The 27523-nt window shown below is 49.7% G+C and overlaps 1 protein-coding gene across 1 annotated transcript in view; it reads left to right on the top strand.

The window, feature by feature from the left end:
• Positions 1 to 20690, top strand: part of FLT1 (fms related receptor tyrosine kinase 1) — a 171858-nt gene extending 151168 nt beyond the window's left edge. The window contains exons 21-30 of the mRNA XM_042939838.1: positions 218 to 374; positions 804 to 901; positions 1591 to 1713; positions 3496 to 3607; positions 5715 to 5814; positions 11102 to 11207; positions 11473 to 11615; positions 14079 to 14163; positions 16367 to 16461; positions 20052 to 20690. Coding sequence (XP_042795772.1) covers positions 218 to 374; positions 804 to 901; positions 1591 to 1713; positions 3496 to 3607; positions 5715 to 5814; positions 11102 to 11207; positions 11473 to 11615; positions 14079 to 14163; positions 16367 to 16461; positions 20052 to 20253 — 1221 coding nt within the window. The 3' untranslated portion in view covers positions 20254 to 20690. The remainder of the gene's footprint in view (positions 1 to 217; positions 375 to 803; positions 902 to 1590; positions 1714 to 3495; positions 3608 to 5714; positions 5815 to 11101; positions 11208 to 11472; positions 11616 to 14078; positions 14164 to 16366; positions 16462 to 20051) is intronic.
• The last annotated feature ends 6833 nt before the right edge of the window (positions 20691 to 27523 follow it).

Below are 27523 nucleotides of genomic sequence, written 5' to 3'. Positions count from 1 at the left end.
CTGTCTAGAAGCCCATCGAAAAGCAGAACCAGACTCTAGAAACCCAGGAAGAATCAGGCACCTGAGTGCCACAGGGCCCTTGCTACCAATTTGCTATCTATCCGTTTTGTGCAATGACATTCTCTCAGCTCAGGCGACTGCCAGCCTAAAGGCTTAGTTTGCTCATTGCTGTTCTGGAACTCTCTTTTTCTCCGTGTCCTTCTTGGTCTGTTCAAAGGATGCAGCATTACACATGGAGCCTAAAAAAGAAAAAATGGAGCCAGACCCGGAGCAAGACAAGAAACAAAGACTAGATAGTGTCACCAGCAGTGAGAGCTTCGCAAGCTCTGGGTTTCAGGAAGATAAAAGTCTGAGTGATGTTGAGGAAGAGGAGGGTAGGTATTAATTCCTTCCTGTCCTACAGTCTGAGATATTTTTACAACATACTGTGCATCTCTGAAATTTTTTTCTTATTTATCACCCTAATAAACATCCGTGGGAGACTTGAAGGGTAATGTCCTGAGGAGATAAGATTTGAATTAAGATTATTTACAGAGTTACTAATTTTGACGGGGAACTGTACAATTGTCTCCCCTCAGGGCTTTTTGTCTTGACGGATCATCCCCCGCCCCCATCCTTGGGTAAAATGGGCCGGAGGCCTGGAAAAATCTCGGATATTCATGTTGAAACTCCAATGCTCTTGAAACTGAACTCTGATCTACTTGTTGGTTTGTTTTCTGTTTTGCTAACATTGTTCCAATAAACAGGGATCTGGTAGGATAACGAGAGCCATCACAAACAGTTATGCTTTTAATGCTTTCCAGATTCCGATGATTTCTACAAGCAGCCCATCACTATGGAAGATCTGATTTCTTACAGTTTTCAAGTGGCCAGAGGCATGGAGTTCTTGTCTTCCAGAAAGGTCAGCCTTGCCCTTTACTGTCTTCTTCTCTGCCAGGCCCGGAAGACGTTCATATGGACACACACTCATCTGTGCTATAAATCAATTGGCTCTTCCCAGTATTTGCTTAACTTATGGCAATTTGTTGTCATGTGTTGTCATCAACAGATGCCTCAGTTTGTCCTGATAGGACTGAGGAGTCTTGGATACCAAGGCATAGAACTTAACTCTGGGGGGAAAAAAACCTCACCAGGTTTCAGATTAGACGAATGTGGCGACCATTCTCCACCTTGCCCTCTGGCATCTTTTCAGAACTGGCCAGAATCTCAGAATACACAACTTCACAGGAGAGCTTCTGTTAATACATCCCAGTGGGGTCCTCCACGGAAACTGCAGCTGGTCCCCATCCGACCTTGGCACCTCGGGATGAAAGGCTGGGCAGGGGGGGAGCGGGGGCTGGGGGCGGTTTTGCTTACTGGTAGAAATCGATGGCCAGCTTGGTTTACCAGGACGCTGGATCCAGGGCATTTGTTGACTTTGGGGCCATGGGTATGAAGAGATGCCTTCGTGTTTATGGTAACCCCTTGTGCGTTGAGAGTCGCTTCCTTCATGGAAAGGAAGGATGCGAAATGGATCCTCCAATTAAGAGGAAGGGAAATCAGCCGGTGAGGTTAAGGAAATGCATTGATTACACAACTCTTTTCTTCTAGTGCATTCATCGGGACCTGGCAGCAAGAAATATTCTTTTATCTGAGAACAACGTGGTGAAGATTTGCGATTTTGGCCTTGCCCGGGATATTTATAAGAACCCCGATTATGTGAGAAAAGGAGACGTAAGTCAGTTTGATGTTTCTTGGGCTCATTTATACCCTCTCATCTTTAAACCACAGACCAAAGCCCTGGGTAGATATTTACACGCTCCCTGAAAACCATCGTGTGCTTTCTGTGAAGACAAGCAGCCCGCGTGGCTGTGTCCCAGAGAGGCCTTGCGTGGGGCTCAGCAGTGCCCCTTTCCCCTGGTCCTGGCCTTTCCCGGTTGCTGGCTTGGTACCTGTCCTTTGGGGCAGAACTGCCAGAGACTGCTAACCCCGGGGAGTGTTCCGTGGGGCCCTGGTAAGACCGTATCCTCACCTCCCCTTGACTCCTCTGGGAGTTCCCTGAACCACTGGAAAGAACACCCTGGACTCTTCCCTCAAATAAACCCGGGTGATTGATTCAGCAGGTGTGTATATCCCAGGAAGGGGTGGGGGAGGGTGTCGGTATTATGGTGCTGGGGAGGAAACAGTTTACCTCCCGAGTCTACCCCCCCCCCCGCCCCGCCTCGCATCTCCCTGCAGGCTCACCCTGGCTTGTCTTTCCCTGCTTGTTTTTGAACACTGTGTTATTTTTCACTTTGGGCGGTGACCTCCCGTGTCCTCTCTTCTCCAGCCTGAGGGCTGAAGCCTGTGTCTGGGCTCTGAGGATTGCTCTAGGCCTGGTTTTCCCACTTGACCAAGCACACAGATCACCTGGGAGGGCTTACGGAACGAGAATTTACTGAGCTCCCCACCCCCCCCACCCCCCACTGGCCCCGGAGATTCTGATTCAAGGAGGCTTGGGTGGGGCCTGAGAATGTGCCTTTGTAACAAGTTTCTAGGTACCGCAGACACAGCTGATCCCAGGGCTATACTTTGAGAACCGCTGCTCCAACAGTCTCTTTTCCTGAAAGGAGAGCTTAGGAGCCCTGATTTGCAAAGCCTGTCGTTTTCTGTCATCTCTCTTTCAGCCTCTCTCACTTCCGTTTCACTGTCTCTGTCGTCCCTTATTTCCTGTCGAACCTCACCCGTCTCCAGTGGCGAGGCCTGAGGGGCCCGGGTGGCTCCGTCGGTTAAGCGTCTGACTTCAGCTCAGGTCACGATCTCGCGGTCCGTGAGTTCCAGCCCCGCGTCGGGCTCCGTGCCGACAGCTCGGAGCCCGGAGCCTGCTTCGGATTCTGTGTCTCCCTCTGCCCCTCCCCCACCTGTGCTCTCTGTCTCTCTCTCAAAAATAAATAAAAACATTTAAAACAAAATGTTTCTAAGTGGCAAGGCCTAATGCAGTGGGACCCCTGCTCTCCGAAGAGCAGGAAGATTTGTCTTCCCACCTGAAAACCAGCCACATGGTCTCCTAGAGGCGGTCTATCACCTTCCTTCCTTCCAACGCCTTTGCTCACTCCCCCGATTCAGTGACTTTTAAGATCATCTTTCTACATAGGGATGCCTTTCAAAATCCTCCTTCTTAAAAAAAAAAAAAAAAAGCCCTGGAAATCATCAGTCTTCAGGATGTGTCCTCATTCAGGTCACTCTTTTCCAGGTCCCTGTAGAGCGCGCATGCTTTCTGTGGGGAGAAGGGCTTCTTCTTACAGAGTCATGGAGCGAGGACACGTCAGACACGTGGGAGGGGCTCACCCAACACTTACTGCCCCTTTGGTGTGGCGCTGCACGTTAGAAGGGCTTCCTCCATTCTAGGAAACCATAGCTGCTCTAGGAAATGATCTGTGGGCCAAGTGTTATCTGGGAGGTGACCCCGTGGGCACTTGGGTTGGACATGCTTTGTTCTCACGTCCTTCTGCTCAAGGCCCCCCTGCCCTTTTCTAGACTCGACTTCCTCTGAAATGGATGGCTCCCGAATCTATCTTCGACAAAATCTACAGCACCAAGAGTGACGTGTGGTCTTACGGAGTGCTGCTGTGGGAAATCTTCTCCTTAGGTAAATCTGGGGGGGAGGGGGAGGGGGGGAGAAAGGGACCTGCACCCTCTGCCGCGCGTCCTCCGGGTAAATGCACCCTTGAGAACAGCATCTCAGAGACGCGTGGGTCCGTGTAGGGCTTCGGACCAGCATCACGTCTGAAGTCAGGTTTAGCCAGTCTGACTGCTGTCTCTATCCTTGGCTCCTTCTCCTCATTTCTCAAAGTCTCGGGCTCCTAACGCCCTGCCCCTCCCCTCCCCGCATCAGCCACCTCTCAGAAGTTCTTCGGAAAGGCCCCACCAAGCACAGCTCAACCAGGGTTCGAGATGGGAGGCCTTTCTCGTGGCTCCAATACTAGCACGGCTAGCCCTCCACGCTGGTTTATGCAGGGCGAACGATAGGAGTGCCGATCCTATTGGTTCTGCTTCCGGTAACATCCGCCATGGGTGGCTGGAAACCCTGTTCACGGCCCCAGGCACACAGATGTGCCCGGAGCCCACGTCTGCTTGCGGACACACACGGATGCCCTGAGGCCTCCCAAGCGTGGGGTCTAGCCAGCGGTCTGTCAGACTTTGCCAAAACTCTGCCTTTCGGAGCAGCTTAAAGTCACCCGGTAACATCCCTGGTTTCCTGTAATGTGTGAAAATCATTCCCCTGCTTTCGATGACAGACACCTGCTGCTTTCAGTCCTTGAAAGCAGCTTGGCGGCCACAGTGGCCCCGCAGTGACACAGTGCCAGAGGCGCACGCCTCCCAGCTGCTTCCTACGGCACAGAAAGTGCAGACAAGCGAATGTTGAGACAGATGAGGTTCGAGGTCTGGAGCAGAGCAGGTTGGGAGGCGTCCTTCACTCCTGGCCCCTGCCAAGCGTCCCCCTAGAAGGGAAGGTTGCGTGGGTATTCTGGACTGTAGAACGCAGAAGGCAACGTCTTGGCCCCTCTGGCAGCCCCCCTGTCCGCGGGCCGTTCCCCCTCCCACCCCCTCCCCCCGCCATTCAGCCTCGCCCTGGAGCCCAAGGCCCCCTTTCCCTCCCCCCCATTCAGCCTCACCTTGGAGCCCAAGGCCCCCTTTCCCTCCCCCCCCCATTCAGCCTCGCCCTGCAGCCCAAGGCCCCCTTTCCCTCCCCTCCCCTGTTCAGCCTCCCCCTGGAGCCCAAGGCCCCCTTTCCCTCCCTCCCATTCAGCCTCACCTTGGAGCCCAAGGCCCCCTTTCCCTCCCCCCCAATTCAGCCTCACCTTGGAGCCCAAGGCCCCCTTTCCCTCCCCCCCATTCAGCCTCACCTTGGAGCCCAAGGCCCCCTTTCCCTCCCCCCCCCATTCAGCCTCGCCCTGCAGCCCAAGGCCCCCTTTCCCTCCCCTCCCCTGTTCAGCCTCCCCCTGGAGCCCAAGGCCCCCTTTCCCTCCCTCCCATTCAGCCTCACCTTGGAGCCTAAGGCCCCCTTTCCCTCCCCCCCAATTCAGCCTCACCTTGGAGCCCAAGGCCCCCTTTCCCTCCCCCCCATTCAGCCTCACCTTGGAGCCCAAGGCCCCCTTTCCCTCCCCGCCCCCATTCAGCCTCGCCCAAAGCCCAAAGCCCCCTTTCCCTCCCCCCCCATTCAGCCTCACCCTGGAGCCCAAGGCCCCCTTTCCCTCCCCCCCATTCAGCCTCACCCTGGAGCCCAAGGCCCCCTTTCCCTCAGGTCCCACACAGCAGCTAGTGTTAGTGCTTGGGTCCTGTGAGGAGGTCAGGGAAAGTAGCGAAGGAAACCGTTCTCGCTGACGTGGGAATGATCCACGACTGGCCTATTCCGGGTCGCTTGTCTTTTTAGAAAGAATCTCATTAACCCAAGGTATGAGTCTCTAATGACGGGATTTCTTTAGAGTTCCTTATGGGGCACGGGGAGCCCCCACCCCGCAGACTGGAGTAGCCACAGGACTGGCCTGTGGGCGTCGGACCCCCAGGCCCGTGGCCTCCCAAGGGTTTGCTGGGCTTCTCTGTGGGTGGTGTGGGTGTGGGCAGCCATTCCAGTCCCTGGGGATTTATGACCGAACCATCGCTTTAAGGGGAGGAAAACACCGGTTGCTCCCCTGTGGCCTTTCGCGCCCGGAAGCCACAACGCGCCCTGTGCTTTCTCACGCTGTGTCCTACAGGTGGGTCCCCGTACCCGGGCGTACAAATGGACGAGGACTTCTGCAGCCGTCTGAAGGAAGGCATAAGGATGAGGGCCCCCGAATACGCGACTCCTGAAATGTGAGCCCCCGGCCGCCTCCCTTCCCCGTCGGGCCCACACCCTTCCTGCCGGCACACCCCAGAAAGGAGATGCTGTGCTGACCTTTGGGCTCCCAGCCCCGCTCGGCCACGGGGATGAAGGCCTAAAGGTCGCTCCGGCCCTCCGTTGGCTAGAGACCCATGAGGGGGGTTTCACTTGCAATTCAGGGGAAGAGGGGTAGGAGAGGCAAAGGGGACTGTCCGAACGAGGTAGTAATCCCACTCCGCGTCCTCCATACTCCATGGACGTGAAGGCTTCTCTGGACTCGTTTTAGGAGCGGGCAGCTGTGTGGAGCTTCTCGAGGGGGCTTCCCGCTTACCATCCTAGGACTCCAGGCCCCACGGGAAGGCTGTCTCCACTGTGCCAATGTTGGCCGGCCTCCCTGGGACGCTCTCTTTTCCTGAAGCTTTGTGGAGGTTTCGCACGTGAAGGCCTGAGCGGGAATGTGATGACAGTTGCAGTTTCCTTGAGCTGCTGACAAGGGCCTGGGCCTCCCCAGGGCGGCACCACCTTTCCTGAACTGGCAGGCGGCCCTCTCGGTCCCACCCACACCATGGGGTCTTGTCAGAAGCCCCGGGATGGCCTCTGGGGAGAAGTCCGAGGGAACGAAGGAAGTGCGGGCTTGGCCGAAGTGCAAGGCTGCCGTCTCTTTCCTTCAGCCTCTGGAGACAAGGCTAGGTCAGACGCAGGACGAGGACGGGGGACTCGGGCCCACAAAGGCGGCGTCGGGGAGTAGCGTGAGTGGAGAAAGGAGCCGGGGGGACCTGTTCTGGTCAGCCCTGCACCGTGTCTGCTGAGTGACGGGCAGAGAGCTTGAGGCAGGGCTCCGTTCTGAGAGCTGGGACCGGAGCTAGGTCAGCCCCGAGGACCACATTCGGGCCGCGGGGGGAGTTGAAGGTGTTGAAGAGTTTTTAATGGCTTGCTTCCTTTTGCTTGGTGGAGAGGGGGCAACCGCCAGATCCGGTGTAAAATGAGAGGACTTTGCACTTGACGGTGTTCTAAGCGTCCCTCTCCCCACCGTCCCCCGCCCCGGCCCACAGTTTCATCTGAAATTCCTAGAAACCTTGAGGGGCAGACAGGCAGATGTTCTCCTCTGAATTTGATGAGTAATGAAGCTAATCCTCTCAGAAGTGATTTGTCCTCTGTCAACCAGGTAGCAGAGGAGACGTTTAGAAGCCAGTCTTTTGAACTGATTTCCCTGGCTCACGGGACTGTTAAATTAGAAAGATACCCCACATGCCTTAGAAAAGAGGTTTCTGTAATATGTCCACTCATGCTTCGAATATTTCCACTTTTCATATGATCTCATAATCACAAGACTGGTTCTCCATTACTAACCATAATCATAATTGCAGCCAGTATTAGGTAATGTCTAATATTTATTAACTAAGTAGTTATTTAGTGCTCAAGTGCCAGGCCCTGTTTTAAGTGTCTTTTAACATATATTAACTTACCTGATGCTCGTAACAACCCTCAACGTAGGCACAACTATTATCTCCAATTTACGGATAAGAAAACCAAGGCACGGAACATCTAAATGGTTAGCCACACTGCCAAGGAGGCAGTCTGAGCCCAGAGCCACAAACCTGCCGGGTCTGTTCTAATATCTGTCCAGATTCCGGTCCAAAGTGACCCTAGAGGGACAAAGTCCTATCAGCTTTGGACTGAAAACCCCCTTGGACTTGATCAAAGCTTCAGGTCTTGACATGAGTCCCTCCCGGGTGGCACTTATAGCCCACGCGGCCTGTGGAGGAAAGGATGGCTCTCCGATGCCGGGGCGTTTTAGAAACTCTGAAAGGCAGCAGCTTTGTGAAATGTTTGCTGGGCAGGCTAGACTTCCAGCCTCCAGCCACTCTCCAGCATTTGAGAGCTGATGTAATTTCCTTCTTGTGGGAGGCCCGGGTGGGGGACAGAGTGCAGCCCTCAGAACAGGCTTCTGTGACCTGAACTTGGCCTCAAGTGGCATGCACTTGGGAGCTTGGGTGATAGCTTGAGAAGGAAGCCCTTCCCCCAGCTGGTTTCAAGAAGGGCTCTTGGGTCGGGTGCAACTGGTGTCTCTTTATTAAACCTGTTTACTTAGTGATGGAAACCGTTCGACGCGGAGTGGCTGGTCCCTCGCCCAGGGCCTGTCGAATCAGATGTCTTTCAATAAGTAAATAAGCAAGGAATGTTTCCAATTTTTTTTTTTTTTTGAATTTTCCTTTGGTGTTTGCTGAGATGATTCGCGTTGGATTTTAGGCAAGAGGAGCGGAAACTAGAAATCAGAAACCAAGAATCAGAATAAAACAGCAAGTAGTTTGTAGGTGGTCCCTTTTGCTAGTTTCGGCGGAGAGGACCCGGGGAGAGTCCTCGCGGCAGCTCGCTCAGCGGTGAAAGGATGCTTTGCAGTGGGGGGGTGCGTGTGGGGGGGCCCTGCATGACTGCACACCCTCTACTCTCAGGAACCACCCCTTCCCCCCTTCTATTTAAAAGCCTTTCTTGCTTTGCCTACCTTTGATAGACGATCTGTGTATGTATTTAACATCCTTCCAACAGCCTCCGAGATTGTTTATTGCTAGAAATTGCTTTGGATGATTAGGCTCCAGTGTGGGAAGGTCGGAGCAGGCCAGGGTTCGTCACAGCCAATGCAGGTAAACGTTTGTGCACCCGTCTCAGTAAATTAGTGGAATGTGTCGACTTAAAGGGAGATCGTACAAGACTGCAGACTGTCTCAGGCTACTTCAGACCTTTGGCCACGAGCAGGCTGACCCGGGTTGCCGGAAAGGAGCAAGTGCCTTTGAGTCCTCACTCTGAGGCTGCCTGCCGGTCAGGGATAGTTAGGGACGCTGGGCACTGCGGCCCTCTCCTAGGTCTCCCAGAGAGAAGGGACAGTGGCCCAGAGTTAGAGAGCCTGTGTTCCCGTCCTCACTCCCAGTCTCCTACGTGTCTGCAAAGTGAGCCTCAGGAGGTCGACATTGGCCTTCACAACTCTTGGGACCAGTTGACCCCCCACCGCACCCCCTAGGACTTAGGTAGAATAGATACAGTGGATGACTTACATGGGTGGGGGAGAGCCAGAATCATCTTCTGAGTACAGTCTTGACCCATCAGTTTGGACAAAGGCAGGAGAATTTGCCATTCAGACAAGACATCTTTGTGAGCCCCAGTCCCTTTGTCAAAGACCTAGGAGATCTACTTGCTGGGTACGGAGAAAGTAAAACCTCAGCTCCACCATCCAAGTATTGGCACGGCTTGCTTTTGAAGCCCGGTATCCACGGAGGGGGTCTGATGACCACATGGGGTCACTACTCCCCTGGGCACCTAAAGAGCCACTCGCACCCGGACCGCAGTGTCTTGCCTCTCAGAATTGTTTTCGCTGACTGGGATTCTTGCCGTTAAGGCTTTGGCCAACATTGAAAGACAAGGGTACAAGACGGTCCCGTGGAGTCATTGTTTGCTGGATGGAAACCCTGCCATTGATTGAGGGGTGTCTGGGACCGCTTCCTTTCGGATTTCGGTTCTAGGAAGAGCCATGCTTCTTCCAAGTGACTGGTGTGTTTTTAACGTTTGGCTTGCGTGCATCACGTCGTCGATTATTCCTTCTTTTCACCAGCTGCCTGGAAGCTTGGAGCGCTGCCCGTCTCCAGCTACTCAGAGGCAGGACATAAATTCTGTGGTATCAGCATTGCCTGTGGTTTTGCCTTTTGTCTTTATTTTCCCGTCCTCCTGATCGTGTTCTTTTCTCTTTTCGTGACCTGCCTGTACTCCTGCTGTCTGTGTTGGCCACCTCACGTATACTTTGAAACCAAAGAAGGATATCCCAGCTGGGAGAGGCTGGTGGAGACTGAAAGCACATGTCTAAGAGGCGGCAGCGTGGTGGGGTTCTCGGGCTTTTCCCAGGAACCCCCAGGTCCCAGCACTACAAGTAATATCTGCAAGATGATTAAGGATTCATGGAAGGAAGCCTTGCTGTCTCGGGTGACTCCCTTATCAGTACTGGAGCGCTTATATGTCAGGCTCTGAGCTAGGTGACGGGGGTCGAGATGTGGTCCCTGCCCACATAGCGCCAACAGCCGGGTTCTGATCCAGTTCCAAATTCTGAGCACATTCAGCTTTTGATCCATCTTGGTCAGAGCCCTCTCTGGCCCAGATGATCTTTCGAGGGAAGAGATGACTGACAGCAAACTTCCCTTGAGGAGAGCAGAGCACCCAAGGAGAGTAAATGTGTAAGCCAGTCTGTGCAGGGTGCTCTTTTGTGTGTTTTCCAGGGACGGGGGCAGGCAGGGACCTGTATCCTCTCGACGCGGCCCAGAGAAGGGCCCACTTTTACATCTCAAAGGTCAGAGGAGAAGAATCATAGAGGAACCCTGTTGACGTTTAAACCCCAGGACACGATTTGGTTTCTGGAATATTAAGACAGTCGTTTCCCGACCTGTACCCAGTGCCCTGAGAAGCGTGGGAGGCCAGTTTGTAATGGCTGCTTTGAAATGCTGGGGTTGGCGGGGGGGAGAGGGGATCCTCCACATGGAAGCAACCTGCTTGCAGCCCAAGGGACTCTTCACACTTGACACAGACTGTCACCCTTTGGAGGTGGCATGAGTCTTGTATGCAGTGCCTTCTCGACCAGTCTCTGCTGCTGAGCTCAGTAACGGAACTGGGGGGCCCTAGACCTACTGCATCCTTATTAAGCAGCCCAAGCCAGGGGCTCCTGGGTGGCTCAGTTGGTCAATAAGCCTCTGACTTTAGTCTAGGTCATGATCTCACCGTTCCTGAGTTCAAACCCTACATCAGGCTCTGTGCTGATGGCTCAGAGCCTGGAGCCTGCTTCAGAGACACAGAATCTGTGTCTACATTAACTTTTACCTTGAAGGACATTGCCATGCCTTTGAACATGAGGGGAGGAGCCCCATGCCGCACACCCAACTGCAAGTAGACACTGTGCTTTCCTTCCAGTACCTCTGCTCTATTCAAGAAGAGCTTATGTCTTCCCCTCTGCAGAGACCACAAGCCCTCCAAAAAACTTGGGTGGTGACGGGATCTGGAGGGCGGGGTTTGTTAGTCTGCCTTTCTAGACACGTTTCCCACCACCGGTAGGACCCCGGCCCAAACAGCCTGGGCGGGGGGGAGGGGTGCTGCAGGCCCAAATCCAAAAGTGAGGGCAAGGATCATAAGCCGCAGGAAGCAGAACCGTTATCTGTAGGACGACACCCGTCACGTCGCTGATGTGTGGGGCAGTCTACACCATCACCACTGCTCTCCAGCTATTTCTACCGTGCTTTCCCTCAACAGCTATCAGATCATGTTGGACTGCTGGCACAAAGACCCAAAAGAAAGGCCAAGATTTGCAGAACTTGTGGAAAAACTAGGCGATTTGCTCCAGGCAAATGTACAACAGGTAAAGCTAACCTAATCTAGAATATCAGAAGATATTCTGATACGCCTTTGAATGTAAGTCAAGGGGGGAGGTATTTTATTTGTTGTCTTAAGAGCTGCTAATAGCAGAGATCAGAAGCTAAAAAAAAAAATGTGTGTGCACGCAGAATTATCTTCCCCAAACGCAAGAAAGATTGTGGACATGACATAGTGGAAGCTGATATGTTTCACAGAAATAGGCTGAAATAGAAATCTGTACAATTAAAGCTCTGTCTTTGGTATTTTAGGATGGTAAAGACTATATCCCACTAAATGCCATACTGACAGGAAATAGCGGGTTTTCATACTCGTCTCGTGCCTTCTCTGATGACTTCTTCAAGGAAGATATTTCAGCTCCACAGTTTAATTCAGGAAGTTCTGATAATGTCAGGTAAGATTTCTTTCCTTCCTCAGCTTTACATTATAAAATTTTCAAATAGAAAAAAAAGCTCACCTCCCAAATTCAAACACAGTTAACATTTTGCCCTATTTTGTCTCTACGCATATACTCTGCATGTATGTGGTTCTTTTTGCCCAGCTGTTTTGAAAGAGAGCTTCGGGCGTTATAACGTTCTACCCTAAATCTTGTAAGATCTTTCTCCTGTGTTACCACATCAAAATTATCACACACAGAAAAAAATTGGTAGTTTTGTTTTTCAATGTTTATTTATTTTTGAGAGAGAGAGAGAGAGACAGAGTATGAGCAGGGGAGGGGCAGAGAGAGAGGGAGACACAGAATCAGAACCAGGCTCCAGGCTCTGAGCTGTCAGCACAGAGCCCAAAGTAGGGCTCAAACCCACGAACCATGAGATCATGACCTGAGCCGAAGTCAGACACTTAACCAATTGAGCTATCCAGGCGTCCCTTGATAGTTTCTTAATATTATTAAATATTCAGGTTTCCGTAAGTTCCCCAAATGTCTTTTATACCTTAAGAAAAAACAAAAAATAAATCAGGATCCAATCAAGAACAGTACATTGCATTTTCTTTACTCTTATTAAAAAAATTTTTTTTTAATGTTTATTTATTTTTAAGAGAGAGAGAGACAGAGTGTGAGCAGGCGAGGGGCAGAGAGAAAGGGAGACACAGACTCTGAAGCAGGCTCCAGGCTCTGAGCGGTCGGCACAGAGCCCGACGCGGGGCTCGAACCCACGAACTGTGGGATCATGACCTGAGCTGAAGTCGGACACTTAACCGACTGAGCCACCCAGGTGCCCCTCTTGACTCTTATTTAGAATAATCTTACATCTTTTTTTTTTCCCCAAAGACTTTTTTTTTTTTTTTCATGAGACCTCAGATAAAATAATTTGTTTTTCTTACTAGATACACTAACATACCATTCATTACTGTAGAGGAAAATTGGAGAAGGGACAAGGGAAAATGTATGGATTCGGTGTCTCCACTGGGTGCTGGGCGGGGATCAGCTCTTCAGTACTAACGATTATACGTGTGTCAACACGTCATTACCAATGACCATCCCACATCAATGCCAACAGTCACATATGAATCAAACATCGCTACTAATGGTTACGTGTGTATCATACACATTCAGCACTGATGCTGTGCGTGGTCTGGGACTGTGCTGGGCTCTTTGTACAAAGCATCAATTCCTTTAATGCTCAAAACAATACTATACGGTAGATATTACTATTACCGTTACACAAATGGGGCCCTTGAGGCTCCATGGAAGATAGCGTGCCAAAACTGTGTGCCTAGAAAGTGGCAGAATAGAGTCTGTGACCCAGGTATTTTAACAATGCGTCCTCGTTTCCATGCAGTTAGGACTATGTTTAGGGTGTTTAAGACTATCCTATGGGCCTTCTAGCGTCTTCATCTGCAACAGGCACAACCCCAGAGCTTTGACCTCAGTTCAGCCAAACTGGGCAGGTGACCAGGGGAGGCATAGCTAAGGGTTGGGCCAGTCTGAAAAGACTGACAGCCATCTGTGACAGGCCGAGAAGTCCAGTGACCAGCCCCGATTTGTGGTAATGGGTTACATGTCGGTGGCACTGCTCCCTCTCCGTGACCAGCCCAACAGGCTGCAACAAATGAATCACCCATTTCTTTTTAAAGACAAGAAAACTAGGTCACACCGAACACATTCGCAGTAGCTGATTGTGTCAGAGATGAAGGAGGGAAGCTGTCAAAGTTGCTTGAGCCCTTTCAGGGGGTTGCTCAGCCTTCGACCAATGAAGCGCTCATCTAGAAATCGGGCCTTGCAGATGGTGACAGGGTTTCAGACTGAGAAACTCCGTCAGTAGGTGAACTTGCCCGAGGAAGAGCCAGATGGTGGAGATCTCTGCCAGCCTTCCTAGTGGGTCATCAACAAAAGGTCAGGAGGTAGTTATAGGGAAAACACACAGTTACAACCCATTTTTCCCAGTCTGTAATCCCAGAACAGAATATACAAGACTAGCCATTAAATCAGCTGTGTGGCCTGGGGGGGTCATTTCATTGGTCTCCTCACATCCTTGGAGAAGTAGGCAGCTACACGTTATCAAGTCACCCCCGTTCGCTGGGCATCATTTCTCTGCTCTGTAAGATACGGCGTTTAGACCACGAGATGACTCGGGTTTCTTCTGGGCCTGACATTTCCCCAGTTCCACAAGGGACTACAGGCCTAACCACTGCTGAGTCTCTCCAGGGTCCCTATGGGATTTTGCCCAAAACTGTGCAGTGTGGATTGACAGCCGTAGGGGGAAGTGGCCACCACTGTCAGGATTCCCAGGAGAACACAGCAGGAAAGTTCCAGTACTCTGGTTCATCTCAGCTGGGAGACAGTGCCCATAGTCCCCCGACTAATAAAAACTAGATGCATTTTCCTATCTTGATTATCCTTCTGCTTCTTCCTCAGATATGTAAATGCTTTCAATTTCTTGAGCTTGGAGAGAATCAAAACCTTTGAAGAACTTTCGCCAAACGCCACCTCGATCTTTGATGTAAGTGATGGGATTAGCCTACTTAGTGCACTATGGCAGGACCCTTTGCCAGACTCTTACCCAAACACAAGCTCCAGTAACCTGCTGCCTCCCAGTTCATAGGGGTCAGTAATGAGTGGCTCAGACAACAATTTCCGGGGACAAGACTTAGCCAAACGGAGCTGATGTGAAAACAGGTAATTCTGTACTTTGACAGTGACCTAGAATTCACTCCAGGGTCCAAGTCCTCACCTGGTCATAATTTAGTCCCTTCGGTCACAGTTTAGTCAATAACTTCATGGTGGGTTTCTAAGCTTCTTAGCTATCGATGATGGAACCCTGTCTTCAGATTAATGGAGGAATCCAAAGCTGTGAGTAGCTGGGTCTTCCTGATCTAACAGAAAGCTCTCTCATAAGAGTAGCCTACCTCGGCCTTACGTCCCTTCCCACTAGGGTTCTAGAGGCTGAATAGCCACGTTCCTCCCCAGCCACGATGGGAGAAGTAATCCGGAACAACCTGGCAAACCCAAGGCCCCACCCAGCTTGTACTTGGAAGCTCTGGGCCTTGAGGTTGAGAGAGTAAGGGGAGGCGAGGGAAAACCGGGCAAGAGTACACTTTGCTTCAAGACCCTTACACTCAAAGTCATCTCCAGGCCAGGTAAGTACGGTTGCCACTAAACGGGCTAGGAATGAGGAATCTCAGGACCCACCCACACTCCCGGAGTCAGACTTCGCACTGTCACAAAGTCCCCAGGGGACGGATGTGAACAGTGAAGTTTGAGAAGCACGGGTGATGCCCACGTCCCATAAAGGGCCTGGGAAACCCGCCATGGTGTGAAGGTGATGGCCACAAACCCAGTGGCCTGGAGATTAAAAAGCACCAAAAGCTTCTCAAACGCACTAGATAAAGAGGAGAAAGTGATCAAAACATTTAAAAACATGACAAATAAGTCATACAAAAGTATTCCAGTCATACAAAAGTAGCTGGAAATTTTGTTTTTCTGCTTTGGTTTTAAGTGCTAGGGAACGACACTGAGCAAAACACAAAACATTTCTCTCAACCTCAACCCTCCCCACCGGGATTCAGTGGGGACTGCAAGCTCCTTGGCTTGCTTAGGCTTGTCTACTGATGATCAAGGACACAAACACAACCCAAGGGAGACTCAAGGGTGGCAGGAACAAAGAGTCCACTCACTGGGAATGCTGCGTTAGCACAGTAGGGAAGACCTGCCTAAAACCCGATGCTAAGGATGAACCAGAGAGAAAATGGAATGTTGATGGGGGCCGGGGGGGGCTCAGTTGGTTGAGCGCCGAACTTCGGCTCAGGTCATGATCTCACGGTTTTTGAGTTTGAGCCCCGCGTCGGGCTCTCCGCTCTCAGCCTGTTTCAGATCCTCTGTCCCCTCTCTGGCTGTCCTTCCCCACCTTGTGCTCTCTCTCTCTCTCAAAAGCAAATAAAACATTAAAAAAATCCATTAAAAAACATGGAATTGTGCTGGAAACCATGACAGCTGAGGGTCTGACAATTCCATAGGAGTCATAAGAAAAAAAACTGATTTTTAAACCATGTCTTCATAATTTCTTGGTTGTTGTTGTTTGTTTTTGTTTTGTTTTGGTTTTTTTTTTTTTTTTTTTTTGAGAGAGAGAGAGAGTGAGTGAGCAGGGGAGAGAGAGAAAGATCTCAAGCAGGCTCCAAGCTCAGTGCAAAGCCCAACACGGGGTGTGATCCCACAACCCTGGGATCATGACCTGAGCCCAAATCAAGAGTCAGATGCTTAACTGAGCCACCCAGACGCTCCAATTTCTCAGAATTTTTTGTGTGGTGCATCTTCTGTGTGGCCACCAGAGAACAGCATGCCCGTAGACGATAGTCATCTGCCAAAATTCGTTTTAGTATATGTAGGCGATAATTTGTGTAAAAGTTTACTATAAAAAATGCTCACCTGTTACTTGTAGTTTTCCCTTGTGTTTAAATGCATTTCCTTCCCCTTCGGGAAGCAGGGCCTCCAAGTCACTGGGAATAATAGGCATTGCTTGCAACAAAATGTAGATTTGCCCCCTATGGAGAAAATGCTTTGTCTTAATAGGCAGGTGAGGACAGAGCTTGGGGTGACTTTGAGTGCGCAGCCAAGTATTATCCCCCGCCCCCCCCCCCCCCACTCAGCGTGGCCCCCTCTGGGTGAGGCAAGAAGTGTAACCCTTTTTCCTCCCCCCTCCCCACCAGGATTACCAGATGGACAGTGGCTCTCTGCTGGCCTCCCCCTTGCTGAAGCGCTTCACCTGGGCTGAGAGCAAACCCAAGGCCTCACTGAAGATTGAGTAAGGAAGTTGGGGGGGGGGTCTTTTCTATGATCAATCGATGGAGGGGTGTGAAGGAAGATGCTGGGGAAAATGTAATGGGGACATTTGAGGGCTACTTGCCTTCCTGAACTACAGTGTCCAGGCATTGCAGAAAAGCACTCTTTTCCCCCTCAGAAGGGCAAGAAAGAGGGTATAAAATCAGGGCCATGAGCACCAGAGCAGAGAAGGAAGCCTGGGACTTAAGAAGTGAAAACATGCAGAAAACTCCCAACAGAGACAGGCAGTCCAAACGCGTGAGGCACAGTGACTCAGTTGGAAGGAGCCTGACATGCCCACCTGTGAACAGTGCCTAAGTCAGATGGAGACGTGCTCGTGGGGGCGGGGAGGGGAGCTAGCCTACGATTACAGCCTCGGCTGGCAAAATCTGTACAGGAAGCGTCACAGCCCTGTTTTCCGGTACTAAGACATGCCATCCTGAGACGCCAACCCTTCCAAACGAAAGCTCGTTTCCTGTTGGATCCTGGCATTCCATCCCTACAGTGGCCGTCGGCAAGTACCGTTGGAATTACTTAGGCTCCGGCTTTTTATTCCACTGGCCCTGCTGTCACTTCGGCTTCTCTGTGCTAGTCTCTGCCTGGGAAGAGCACTGGACAGGCAAACTATCCATCAGGGATTCCTTCCTTCCCGCGTTCAAACGCCTGCCCTGTCTACCCCAAAGTCAAGAACCTGACCGTCTTTTCTTCAGGACCCACACACAAAACAGCTACTCAACCCTGCCACTGTAGTGTAAGAGCAGCCATCAACAACGTATAAACAAGGAGTTGTGGCTGTGTTCCAATCACCTGTATTTACAAAAACAGGTAGCCGTGGCCAATGAGCACAAGAAAAGATGCTTAAGGCCACGGGTCATCAGGAAAATCCAAATCAGCTTCACCCCCCACTAGGATGGCTAGAACCAAAAAGTTGGAGGTGATGAAAGTCCTGTGCGTTGCTGGTGGGGATGTAAAACGGTCTGGCCACTTGGGGAAACGGTCTGGTCGTTCTTAATCAAAAAGGTTAATTAGAGTTACTCTGTGACTCAGCAGTTGCCCTCCTTAGGTACACACCCACCCAACAGAAGGAAAACTTAACGTTCACGCAAAAACTTGTACGCAAATGTTCGTAGCAGCATCGTTCATAATGACCCAAAGTAAAAGCAAGCCAAATGTCCTTCAGTTGCTGGATAAAATGCAGTAGACTCATACGATCGAGTATTATTTGCCAATAAAAAAGTACGAGGTACTGGTACATGCTACAACGTGGACAAACCTTGAAAACGTTGTTAAGTGAACGAAGCCAGTCACCGCCGACCACATGCGGTAGGCTTCCATTCACATGAAACGCCGGGCGCAGGCAGATCTGTGGAAAGAAAGTAGACCAGTGGTTGTCTAGGGCGGGGGGTGGGAAGTGTGGGAGAAGGGCAATTGGCTATGCTAATGGGTATGGGTTTTGGGGGATGACAATGGCCTGAAATCAATTGTGTTGATGGTTGCACCATCTATGAATATACTAAAAACCATTCAGCTGGACCCTTTATGTTTTTTAATGTTTATTTTTGAGAGACAGAGACAGAGTGCAAGAGGGGAGGGGGAGAGAGAGGGAGACACAGAATCGGAAGCAGGCTCCAGGCTCTGAGCTGTCGGCACAGAGCCCGACACAGGGCTCGAACTCACGAACCATGAGATCTTGACCTGAGATGAAGTTAGACGCGTAACCGACTGAGCAACCCAGGTGCCCCTCAGCTGGACACTTTAAACAGTGAACTGTATCTCAATAAAGCTGCTTAAAAACAAAACAAAGCATGCAGGTGACCAGCCCACAGGTTGTAGTTTGCTGATCTTGATCTAAGTCAAAAGATCGCTCCAAATGCCTCTCTGAGTGATATAAATCCAAAGGGTAGGAACATGGCCAGGCAAACATCTGCATAGTTTCCTGTTAACATAAGCACAATGATGATCCCAGAGTGGAGTCCCCTCAGAGGGTAACAGATTAGGGGACCCTCACAAAGAATAAGTATACACAGGAGGAAAGGAAGCAGGATACCACAACCTTTTGTTTCCTACTTTGGAACACTTACCTAGATCTTTGTGAAGGAAAACGATTGCACCCTCCAGAGATTAAAAATATAGATAATGCATGTTGGGGAGCCTGGGTGGCTCAGTCGCTTCAGCATCCAACTCTGGGTTTCGGCTCAGGGCATGATCTCGTGTTTTGTGAGTTCAAACCCTGAAACGGACAGCACGGAGCCTGCTTGGGCTTCTGTCTCTCTGTCTCTCTCAAAATAAAAAAATTTTTAAAAAGAGAATGCTGGACGTGTTCGTCCAGAACCAACCTAACTGTGGTGGCGCGTCAGGTTTCCTCGTTCTCATCCCAGCTATTAAGAAACAAACGTGAGGGCTCCCGGGTGGCTCAGTGGGGTAAGCATCGGACTTTGGCTCAGGTCATGATCTTACGGTTCGTTAAGTTTGAGTCCCGCTTCGGGTGAACTCGAGTCCTGCTTCGATGAGCCCCTGCTGCTCTCGCTGCCCCCACCCTCTCTCCCCTGCAGGCTTACTTGCATATCCTCTCTCAACAAACAAACATGAATGGACAAGACAAGCTTTTCTTTCTTGTTTATCTATCTTATGCTGGATGCAAAATACAGAACCAGAAGCAAGTTTCTCCTTTGAGCCTTGCTAGTGACATAGAGTCCCGTAACTTAAAAGCTTTCTAGAACACAAACATGACGGGGAGACAACCGCACTAACCTTTTTGTATGAAGCTCTATTCATTTCTTGATGCTGTTGTAACACGCGATCACAAACTTGGTGGCTTAAAGCGAGGGAAACGTACTCTCTTGTAGTTCTGGAGGCCAGAAGCCCCAAATCAAGGTACTGGCAGAGCCACGATCCCTCTGGAAGGCGGAGGGAGCATCCATGCCTCACTTTTTCCAGCTCCTGGTGTCTCTGGGCATTCCGTGGCTCGTGGCCACGGGTCTCTGCTCCACCCCCCCCCCCCCCCCCCCCCCCGCCTTCTGCGTGTGGCTGTGCATCTCCATCACCCTCTCTCACAAGGACACATGTGGTGGGGCTCAGGGTCCGCCTGGATAACGCAGGCTAAGTTCCTCTTCCGCAGATCCTCCGCTCCACCACCTCTCTCACCCCGGAAGAGAATATTCAGTCTTCTGCCATCTCGAGTGCCAGTCACAGGTTCCAGGGATTCTGGAGGCGGGAGCATTTTTCAGCCCACGATGGTAGCTAACTGGTCTAAGGACAGGGGAGGGCCATGAGTGTCCTGGAGGCCTTTTCCACCTGAGATGACGGATGTGCGGTACCTGGTCACACAGTCTGCCGCCCCCCCGGCCAGTGGAAGACGTCATTCTGCCGGCTGCCACCGAGCTGGGAGTAGAGGGGCAGCGTGCAGCTTTAGGACAGAGGGCATCTGCCCGGAGGTGGGGATGGGGCTCGATAACCGTCAGCTGTAGAACAGCCGTGAGCAAATGACCCGACGGGAGAGAGCGGACGGACATCAGCGTTTGTTTCCAAGAAATCAATTTTGTGCATGTGTTTTCTTTTCTTTCCTTTCTTTAGCTTGAGAGTAACCAGTAAAAGTAAGGAGTCGGGGCTCTCCGACCTCATGCGGCCTACTGTCTGCCATCCCAGGTGCGGGCACACCAGCAAAGGCAGGCGCAGGTTCACATACGACAACTCAGAGCTGGAGAAGAAGATTTCGTCCTGTTCTCCTCCCCCAGACTACAACTCGGTGGTCCTATATTCCACCCCGCCTGTCTAAAAGTTCGACACGTAGCCTTATTTCTAGAACCACGCGAGTATTTATACCCCCTGAAAACTAGCTTTTGCCAGTAGGACACATACATACGTGTACACCTTTACCTTTCCACAGGAGCAAGCTGCCTTTTGTGATTTTTTTTTAATAAGTGCTTCTTTTTCTTTTTGACTAACAAGAATGTAACCCCAGATAGAGTAATAGTGATAAGTAAAGAACACCACTGGTAAATCCTCACGTTAATTCAGTGTGTTAGAGAGACCCTTATTTCCAAGCCCAATGACTTACCTGCTCCTGCCCCCGAGCCCGCAGGGCGTTCAATGATTCAGGAGATGCACCGATCATGCGAGGCAGCATGGACTCCACGGGGCCAGCCACCAGCACCCTGGAACCGGGAGGCAACGAGCCGTAAGCCGGCCCGCGCAGTGTCTCTGGGGTCCTCTAGCAGATGCAACTTCCGGGGAAGGAGGAGGAGAAGGGAGAAAGGAAGAAGCGAGCAAGGAGGACAAAAGCACTGGGGAGAATTGGCGCCGTCCTGCACGGGAAGGGAGTAGGTGAGGGCTGTCCCCCATGACACTGCAATGGCTTCCGGACCCGGACCAAACCCGGTCCACACTGAGAACCCACCTTGGGGAGCAGACAGGACAGAGACACGAGGGGACATTTTCTGGATTCCAGCAGGCAAGTAAAGGACAAGCAATTTTTTTCTTTTTGGCAACTACAAATTTTAAAACGTTAGCTATGGGACTGGATCTGTGCCCATTCCCACATATGGCACATTTTAAAATTTCTAGCACGGAGCGTGGTGCTCAGATCTGAGCCCGGACTGCAGGCCCCTCTGGCAATATACACTGAAAACTCACCCTGAGCTCGGCTGGCTCCACGGGCACCATGGCCTTGCACTTAGCAGATTGCTCAGAGTAAGCTCACTGGAACGGGTTTGGTCTGTTAGGGTTACCTGTGGGGCTTTAAGCCACATTTTAAAAAATGTTGTCAGATTCTATTTTGAGTATTAATATATAATCAAGACACTTTTTTTTTTTTTTTTTACACTAACCTGTTTTGTCCAGTTAGTTATAAACGGAAGCTGAGGAGGATGAAAACAAAGAGTCCTGCGGAGGGTTTCCTCTGTACCAAAACCAGGATAGGTGGAGCGAAAGCAGGATGAGCACAGTAAAAACCCCATCTCTTTACCACCCAAACCAAACCAACTCGCGGGAACAGTTGGGGCCCAGAGGAGAGGAAGCCAATCATGTTTCCTTTTTAATGGGGATTCTACAATCTCATGCTGGTCTACTGGAAAGATGTGGAAGAGTATTAACCAATGTTTATTAAGCACTTTATGCTCCTGGAGAAAAAAGGTGATATGTAATTTATGCAAGATACTTTTAGAATTGGGACTCAGGATATTAGTTATTGAGCCATCAATAGGAGAAAAGCCTCTCTTCATCTGCTTTGGCCCTTGCCTTGGGTCTGAGAATGATGGAAATAGGGAGACAGGGTACAAAAGGGTGCCTACTCTTCAGGGTTTAAAGACCCTGGAACTCTCAGCAGGCTCTGATGCTGTGTATTTAGGACGTATGTACCTTCTAAAGCCAGTCAAAGCTGGACAGGTTAACAGTGAATTGCTGCTTCTGGTAGAGAAGAGTGTGCTTCCCTTTAGGCAAGTAACTTAACTCTAGAACCTGAAATATAATAGGAGAATCTTTACTTCCTTCCCTGTGTGTCACATTCCTGTGTCAAGGTTCTTAGTCTAAAGAGACGGGACAGTCAGCACACCCCAAAAGGAAGGAAGCAGGTGCTCCGGTGGGGGTTCTGCTGGAGAAGCGTCTGGCCAGCAGAGAAGTGAGGCAGGCCTCTCCACCAGGACCCCAGTCCAGACAAAATCAGGCCAGGGCCAGAAGAGGGGAAAAGCTTTGTTCTTCCTCGTCTTCATGTGCACAAAAACCACCTGTGACAGTCGGTGATAGTATCAATGAGGTAACCAGAAGGAGGTTCAACAGGGAAAAGAAAAGAAGACCTCAATCAGCTTTGCCCATTTTTCATATCCGATAAGGATCCAGCAATGAGTGAAAACAAAAACCTTAACTATACGTACAATATCTTGATTTTGATAACCTAATTAATTCTTAATTGTTCAAAGACCTCAGTGATACCATCTTTCCAAAAGAAAAAAAAAATCTTCAGAATTTATGTTAATTCAGCTGCTTCAAAGACTCAGGTTTAGAGCCTACGTGAGTCCATTGGTCAAGACGGTTCCATCTAGAGTGTTAACACAGAAAGGAAAACGGAAGCTTGCAGTCATGAGTCCACCCAGTTGCAACGTGCTTGCCACAGACTGGTTCTTTAACCAGCACTGAATGTTAAACACTAAAAACTGAAACACTCCTTAACCCATGGTATTATTAGAACCATTTGGCATTTATGACAAACATAGTTGGCACAGTCCTTTCAGGATTTGTGAGAGCATGTATGTGTAACAGTGTGGGTGGAACGGGACTGAAACCATATGGAAGTCTGTATCTAGTTAAGTCTAAGAAGCGATGCTCAGACCTTGGTTTTAGCTCGTGAAACAAATTTGTCCAAACCCTGAAAAAAATGTTATGTAGGTCTTCTAGCTGTGCCTGGTTTCCCAGCCCGTAAAGAATGTCAAACACGAACAGATACTTGCCAGTCCCTTTTCATTGCAAAAGGAGCGCAACTTGGACTGACAGTGGTAGTAACTGTATGTGTATATACGTGTGTGTGTGTTGTGCGTGACTATTTAAGGAAACTGGAATTTTAAAGTTACTTTTATACAAACAAGAATATATGCTGCAGATATAAGTAAGACTTAATTTGGTCCTACATCTCTAGTCACCATGAATGTATTTTGTATGCTATCTTCATATAATAAAATTAACTTCTGAAAACATCTACCTGTTTTCTCCAACTTGCTTATACGTGAGGAAAAAAAGGGGGGGGGGGTCACAGGTTTTTCCTTGGGGGTGGAGGGCCGGTGTCCTGGGGCATCTCCTTAAATACCAGCAGTGAAACACAGCACAAGGAAAATCCAGCAAGCCCTCTGAAGAGAGGGGCAGAGTCCTCTCTCAGTACCACAAGATGCTGCTCTAAACCATCAGGGTGCTGTAAACAGTAAATCAAAACCACAAACCAGGCACATCGCCCAGAAAACAAAACACTAAAATGAATACAATTAGAAGTGAAATGTACAGACCGAGTACAAGCACTGGCTGCACATGGAGGTACCCTCAATGAAAGAAGAGGCGGGTTTTCCCCAACACTAATTTTCAGCTAAGAAACGATTACCATAATTACAGGATGTGTGTGCGCGCGCGTCTGTGTGTATATTAGAGGTCGTACGCAGGAAACCATACAGAATAATTAGGCAGAAGCCTGAGACACGAGAGCTTCCCTAAGAAAAGTACACTAGCCACATACTGTTTTCTGTGAATTACGTCGTCGACACAATCATCACCGACAGACATGGAGTAAGTGACCAACAAATTGTCCTCGTAAGTGGTCATACCGTCACCTTCCTGAAAACATCACGCAGAAACTAGATTGGAGACATATGTGGGAAAACAGGTCTACTTTTTTGGGGACAAAGGCAAGAAAAAGAAAAAACGACTCCCCCTGGTAAATTTGTGGTTAACCGAAGAGGGCACACGGCGTTTTATCTTCGTGAATCAGAAATCCTTTAGAAACAGTATCGGTTTTCATAACATAAGAGTAAAGTCACTCATTTAAGCACATGATTCGAAGAATGCTCGAGGAATTGGTTCAGAAATTTTCTCATGACTCTGGAAACTTACAGGACATTTGGGAATTGTTTTTTTCCCCTTTTCTCCAGCAGAAGGATCTCCCAGTAAGGTTTATCGGACTCGTCAGTGTTAAACATACTACCAGACTTCTGGGTTTCACAGGCCAGGAAATTTTACAAAAATATCCTGGGTTCCAACGCAGGGATGACTAACCTTCTATTTTCTCAACGAAGGATATTTTAAGGGGGAAAAACACAAAACCAAAACAACCAGAGGCCACAAATACCCTATTCCTTGAGCTGGGTGTGGTACACAGGTGTGTTCACTTTGTGATACTTCATGGAACTATGAACTTATCCGCAAGCTTGTATGTGTGTACTATTCTTCGATACAAGGTTATTAAAAGGAAAAAACATTTAATGCCACAGTTTTCACGGATGACCAATTTAAGAGAGTATGGGCTTCCTCTCAGACGAAAATATATCCACATCACGTGCCAGCAGCTAGTCTAAGTGCTTTGAGGAATAAAACTCAATTTCCAAAGCAATCCAATGTGATTGGTACTATTAGTTATGCCCACATCGATGGGGAGACTGAATGAAGTAATCCAAAGAGCACTTCAAAATCTCACCATCACATCTACCACCGGCCTGCACCTGTAGCCACATGCTCTGCCTTCCTTTCTGGAGGGTCCATCCAAAACCTGTCCCGGCACGCCTGATTCCTCCCTGTACTCAAGGACACAACTCCAGCAATTCACCGCTCCCTCACCCCCCATCAATGTGTCCCTCTCCCATCAGATCACACAAACATGCTCTTACCCCTCCCATGTTACAAAAACCAACAAACAAAACCTTTCATCCCCACTTGCCTCTTCAGCCACCGCCCCATTTCTTTATTCTTTACAGCAAAATTCCTTGATGTAGTCAGTCTCCATTTCCGAGTTCACCCCCTCAAGTACTCTGAAACCCACTCAAACCTGGCTTTCAGTGTCACTCACTGAAACCGCTTTTGATAAGGTTGCCAGTGACGAGTGACCTGCAAATTGCTAAATGCAACAGCCAATTTTCGGTCTCAATCTTTGTTGACTCATCAATTTGACCCTTATTCTTGAAAATACCTTTTTTACTTTGATTCCAGGACATCAAACATTTTTCTTCCTATTTCACTGGTCATTTCCATCCCTCTTAACTTCTCTTCTCTCTTCTCTGACCTTTGAGCACTGACTGTTCCAACTCCCCCAGGGCTCTGTCCTTGGACCTCGTCTCCTCTCCGGTTATGCTAACTCCCTTCATGATCTCAACCAAGTTCAGGGCTTTAAATGACATCTGTATAATGACTTGCAAACTACACGTGCAAAGCAGATCTCTCCCCCAGACTCCAAACTCACTTGTATGCCAATATTAAATTGAGCATCTCTTAGGCTGCGGCAGACCGTATTTTCCAAAAATAGTGGCGACCACAATCTCCCATCCCACATGACCTTTGGCAACATGCTCTTGCCACTTCCCCATCGAATTCTTCTCCCCTAGAATCAGACAAGCCTTTGTGACTCACTTGCGATCAACAGAATGTGGCAGAAGTGACACTGCATGGCCCCGAGGCCAAGTCAGAAAAGATCATGCCCTTTCCACCCGAGGCTCCTGGTACACTCATTCTCCAAAAGCTCCCGCTAGAGACCCAGTGGCCGTGACTGGAGAAGCCTGAGCCACATGGTGGGCCCACGTGTAGGTGCTTCCACGGACAGTCGCCGGCTGAGCCCAGCCTTTAAGTCATTCAGTCTGGGTGCCAGATCGGAATGATTTCAGCCCCCAACCACTGAAATTTTCCCAGCAGAGGCCCCAAACACAATGGAATAGAGATAAGCCATCCCAGCTGTGCCCTGTCCAAACTCCTAACCCACAGAATTCCTGAGAACAACAAAACGGTTGTTGTGTTAGGCCATTAAGTCTGGAGTCACTCATTAAAAACAGCCAGCAGCCACAACAAATGCGTAGTAAACATCTTAAACTGAACAGGTCAGACCAAACTCCCAATTGTCTTTCCTCGCTCCTGTGTCCTTCTTGCCCACCCTCCAAACACACCCTTTTCTAGAACGCTCTCTTCCAATTTAATAGAATCCTCCGTCCTGCCCAGCAGAGGGTCAAAATCGGAACAGTGACTCTGACTTCTTTTTTCACTCCATATCCAATAACTGGGACATCCTTTTGGCTCAGTCTTTAAAACATATTCAGAATCAGGCACGTGGGTGGCTCAGTCAGTTAAGCGTCCCACTCTTGATTTCGGCTCAGGTGTTGATTTCAATTTGTGACATCAAGCCCCGTGTTCAGCTCTGTGCTGACAGGATGGAGCCTGCTTGGGATTCTCTGTCTCCTCCTCTCTGCTTCTCCCCTGCTGACCCGCTCTCTAAAAATAAATAAATAAACTTAAAGAATAAAAAAAGGGACGCCTGGGTGGCTCAGTCGGTTGAGCGTCCGACTTCGGCTCGGGTCATGATCTCACAGTCCGTGAGTTCGAGCCCCGTGTGGGCTCTGTGCTGACAGCTCAGAGCCTGGAGCCCGCTTCGGATTCTGCGTCGCACAGCCCCTCCCCGCCACCGTCCCTGCCCCGCTTGCACTCTTTCTCCGAAAAAATAAACATTTTAAAAAAGAATAATAAATGAAGTTAAATATATTCAGAATCCAGTCACTTCGTGCCACCTCTGCCACCCGAGTCCAAACCCCCATCATCTTTCACTTGAAAGATCACGAGAGCTTCCTAACTAGTAACCAAAGTGATCCTTTTTAATTGTACCAGGTTATTCTCCTCACAACCTTTCTTCTCTTTTCCATGTAAGCACCAACATGGTCTTACGATGCTCTACAAAGCACCACCCCCTTCCCCGTTACCTGATTTCACTTCCCACCTAGTCCCATTGGCCCTTACTCTTACTCTAGTCACATTGGCCTCCTTGCCATTCCTCAGATATGCCTGGCACATTCTCTGACCTGGAATTCTTCTCCTTCCCATATCCACCTGGCTGGCTCCTTGCTCAAATACCACCTTCTCCATAAGACCTACTACCCAGATCATCCGATCTGAAATTCTAGCACCACCACATTCCCCACGTCAAGAGCTGCAAGATTAAACACACACAGGATAACCAATTAAATTTGAATTTCACACAAGTAACTTTTTAAGACAAGCATGTCCCATGTAATACTTGAGACCCCCTTAACGCTAAAAAAGAAGCGACCCGTGGTTTACCTGAAATTCAAATCCAGCTCCGTGTTCTGTATTTTTGTGCGCTAAATCTGGCAACCCTACCCACGTCCTTGACTCGACTCTACTCTACTCTCTTTCCATAGCCATTGTTACCTCTTAACGTTCTACGCGTACTCTGTCTTCTTCCTGCTAGAACGGAAGCTCTGTAGGAACCGAAAGATCTGTCTGTCATGGTTAGAGTTGTTCTGTTGATTCCTCTAGGGCAGTGCCTGCCACAGAACAGGCATTTGGTAAATATTTCATGAATG

This window comes from Panthera leo, chromosome A1, assembly GCF_018350215.1.
Source record: "Panthera leo isolate Ple1 chromosome A1, P.leo_Ple1_pat1.1, whole genome shotgun sequence".
Classification (NCBI taxonomy): domain Eukaryota; kingdom Metazoa; phylum Chordata; class Mammalia; order Carnivora; family Felidae; genus Panthera; species Panthera leo.
Note: the sequence above shows the minus strand (reverse complement) of the source record. Positions and strands in the feature narration are given on the sequence as shown.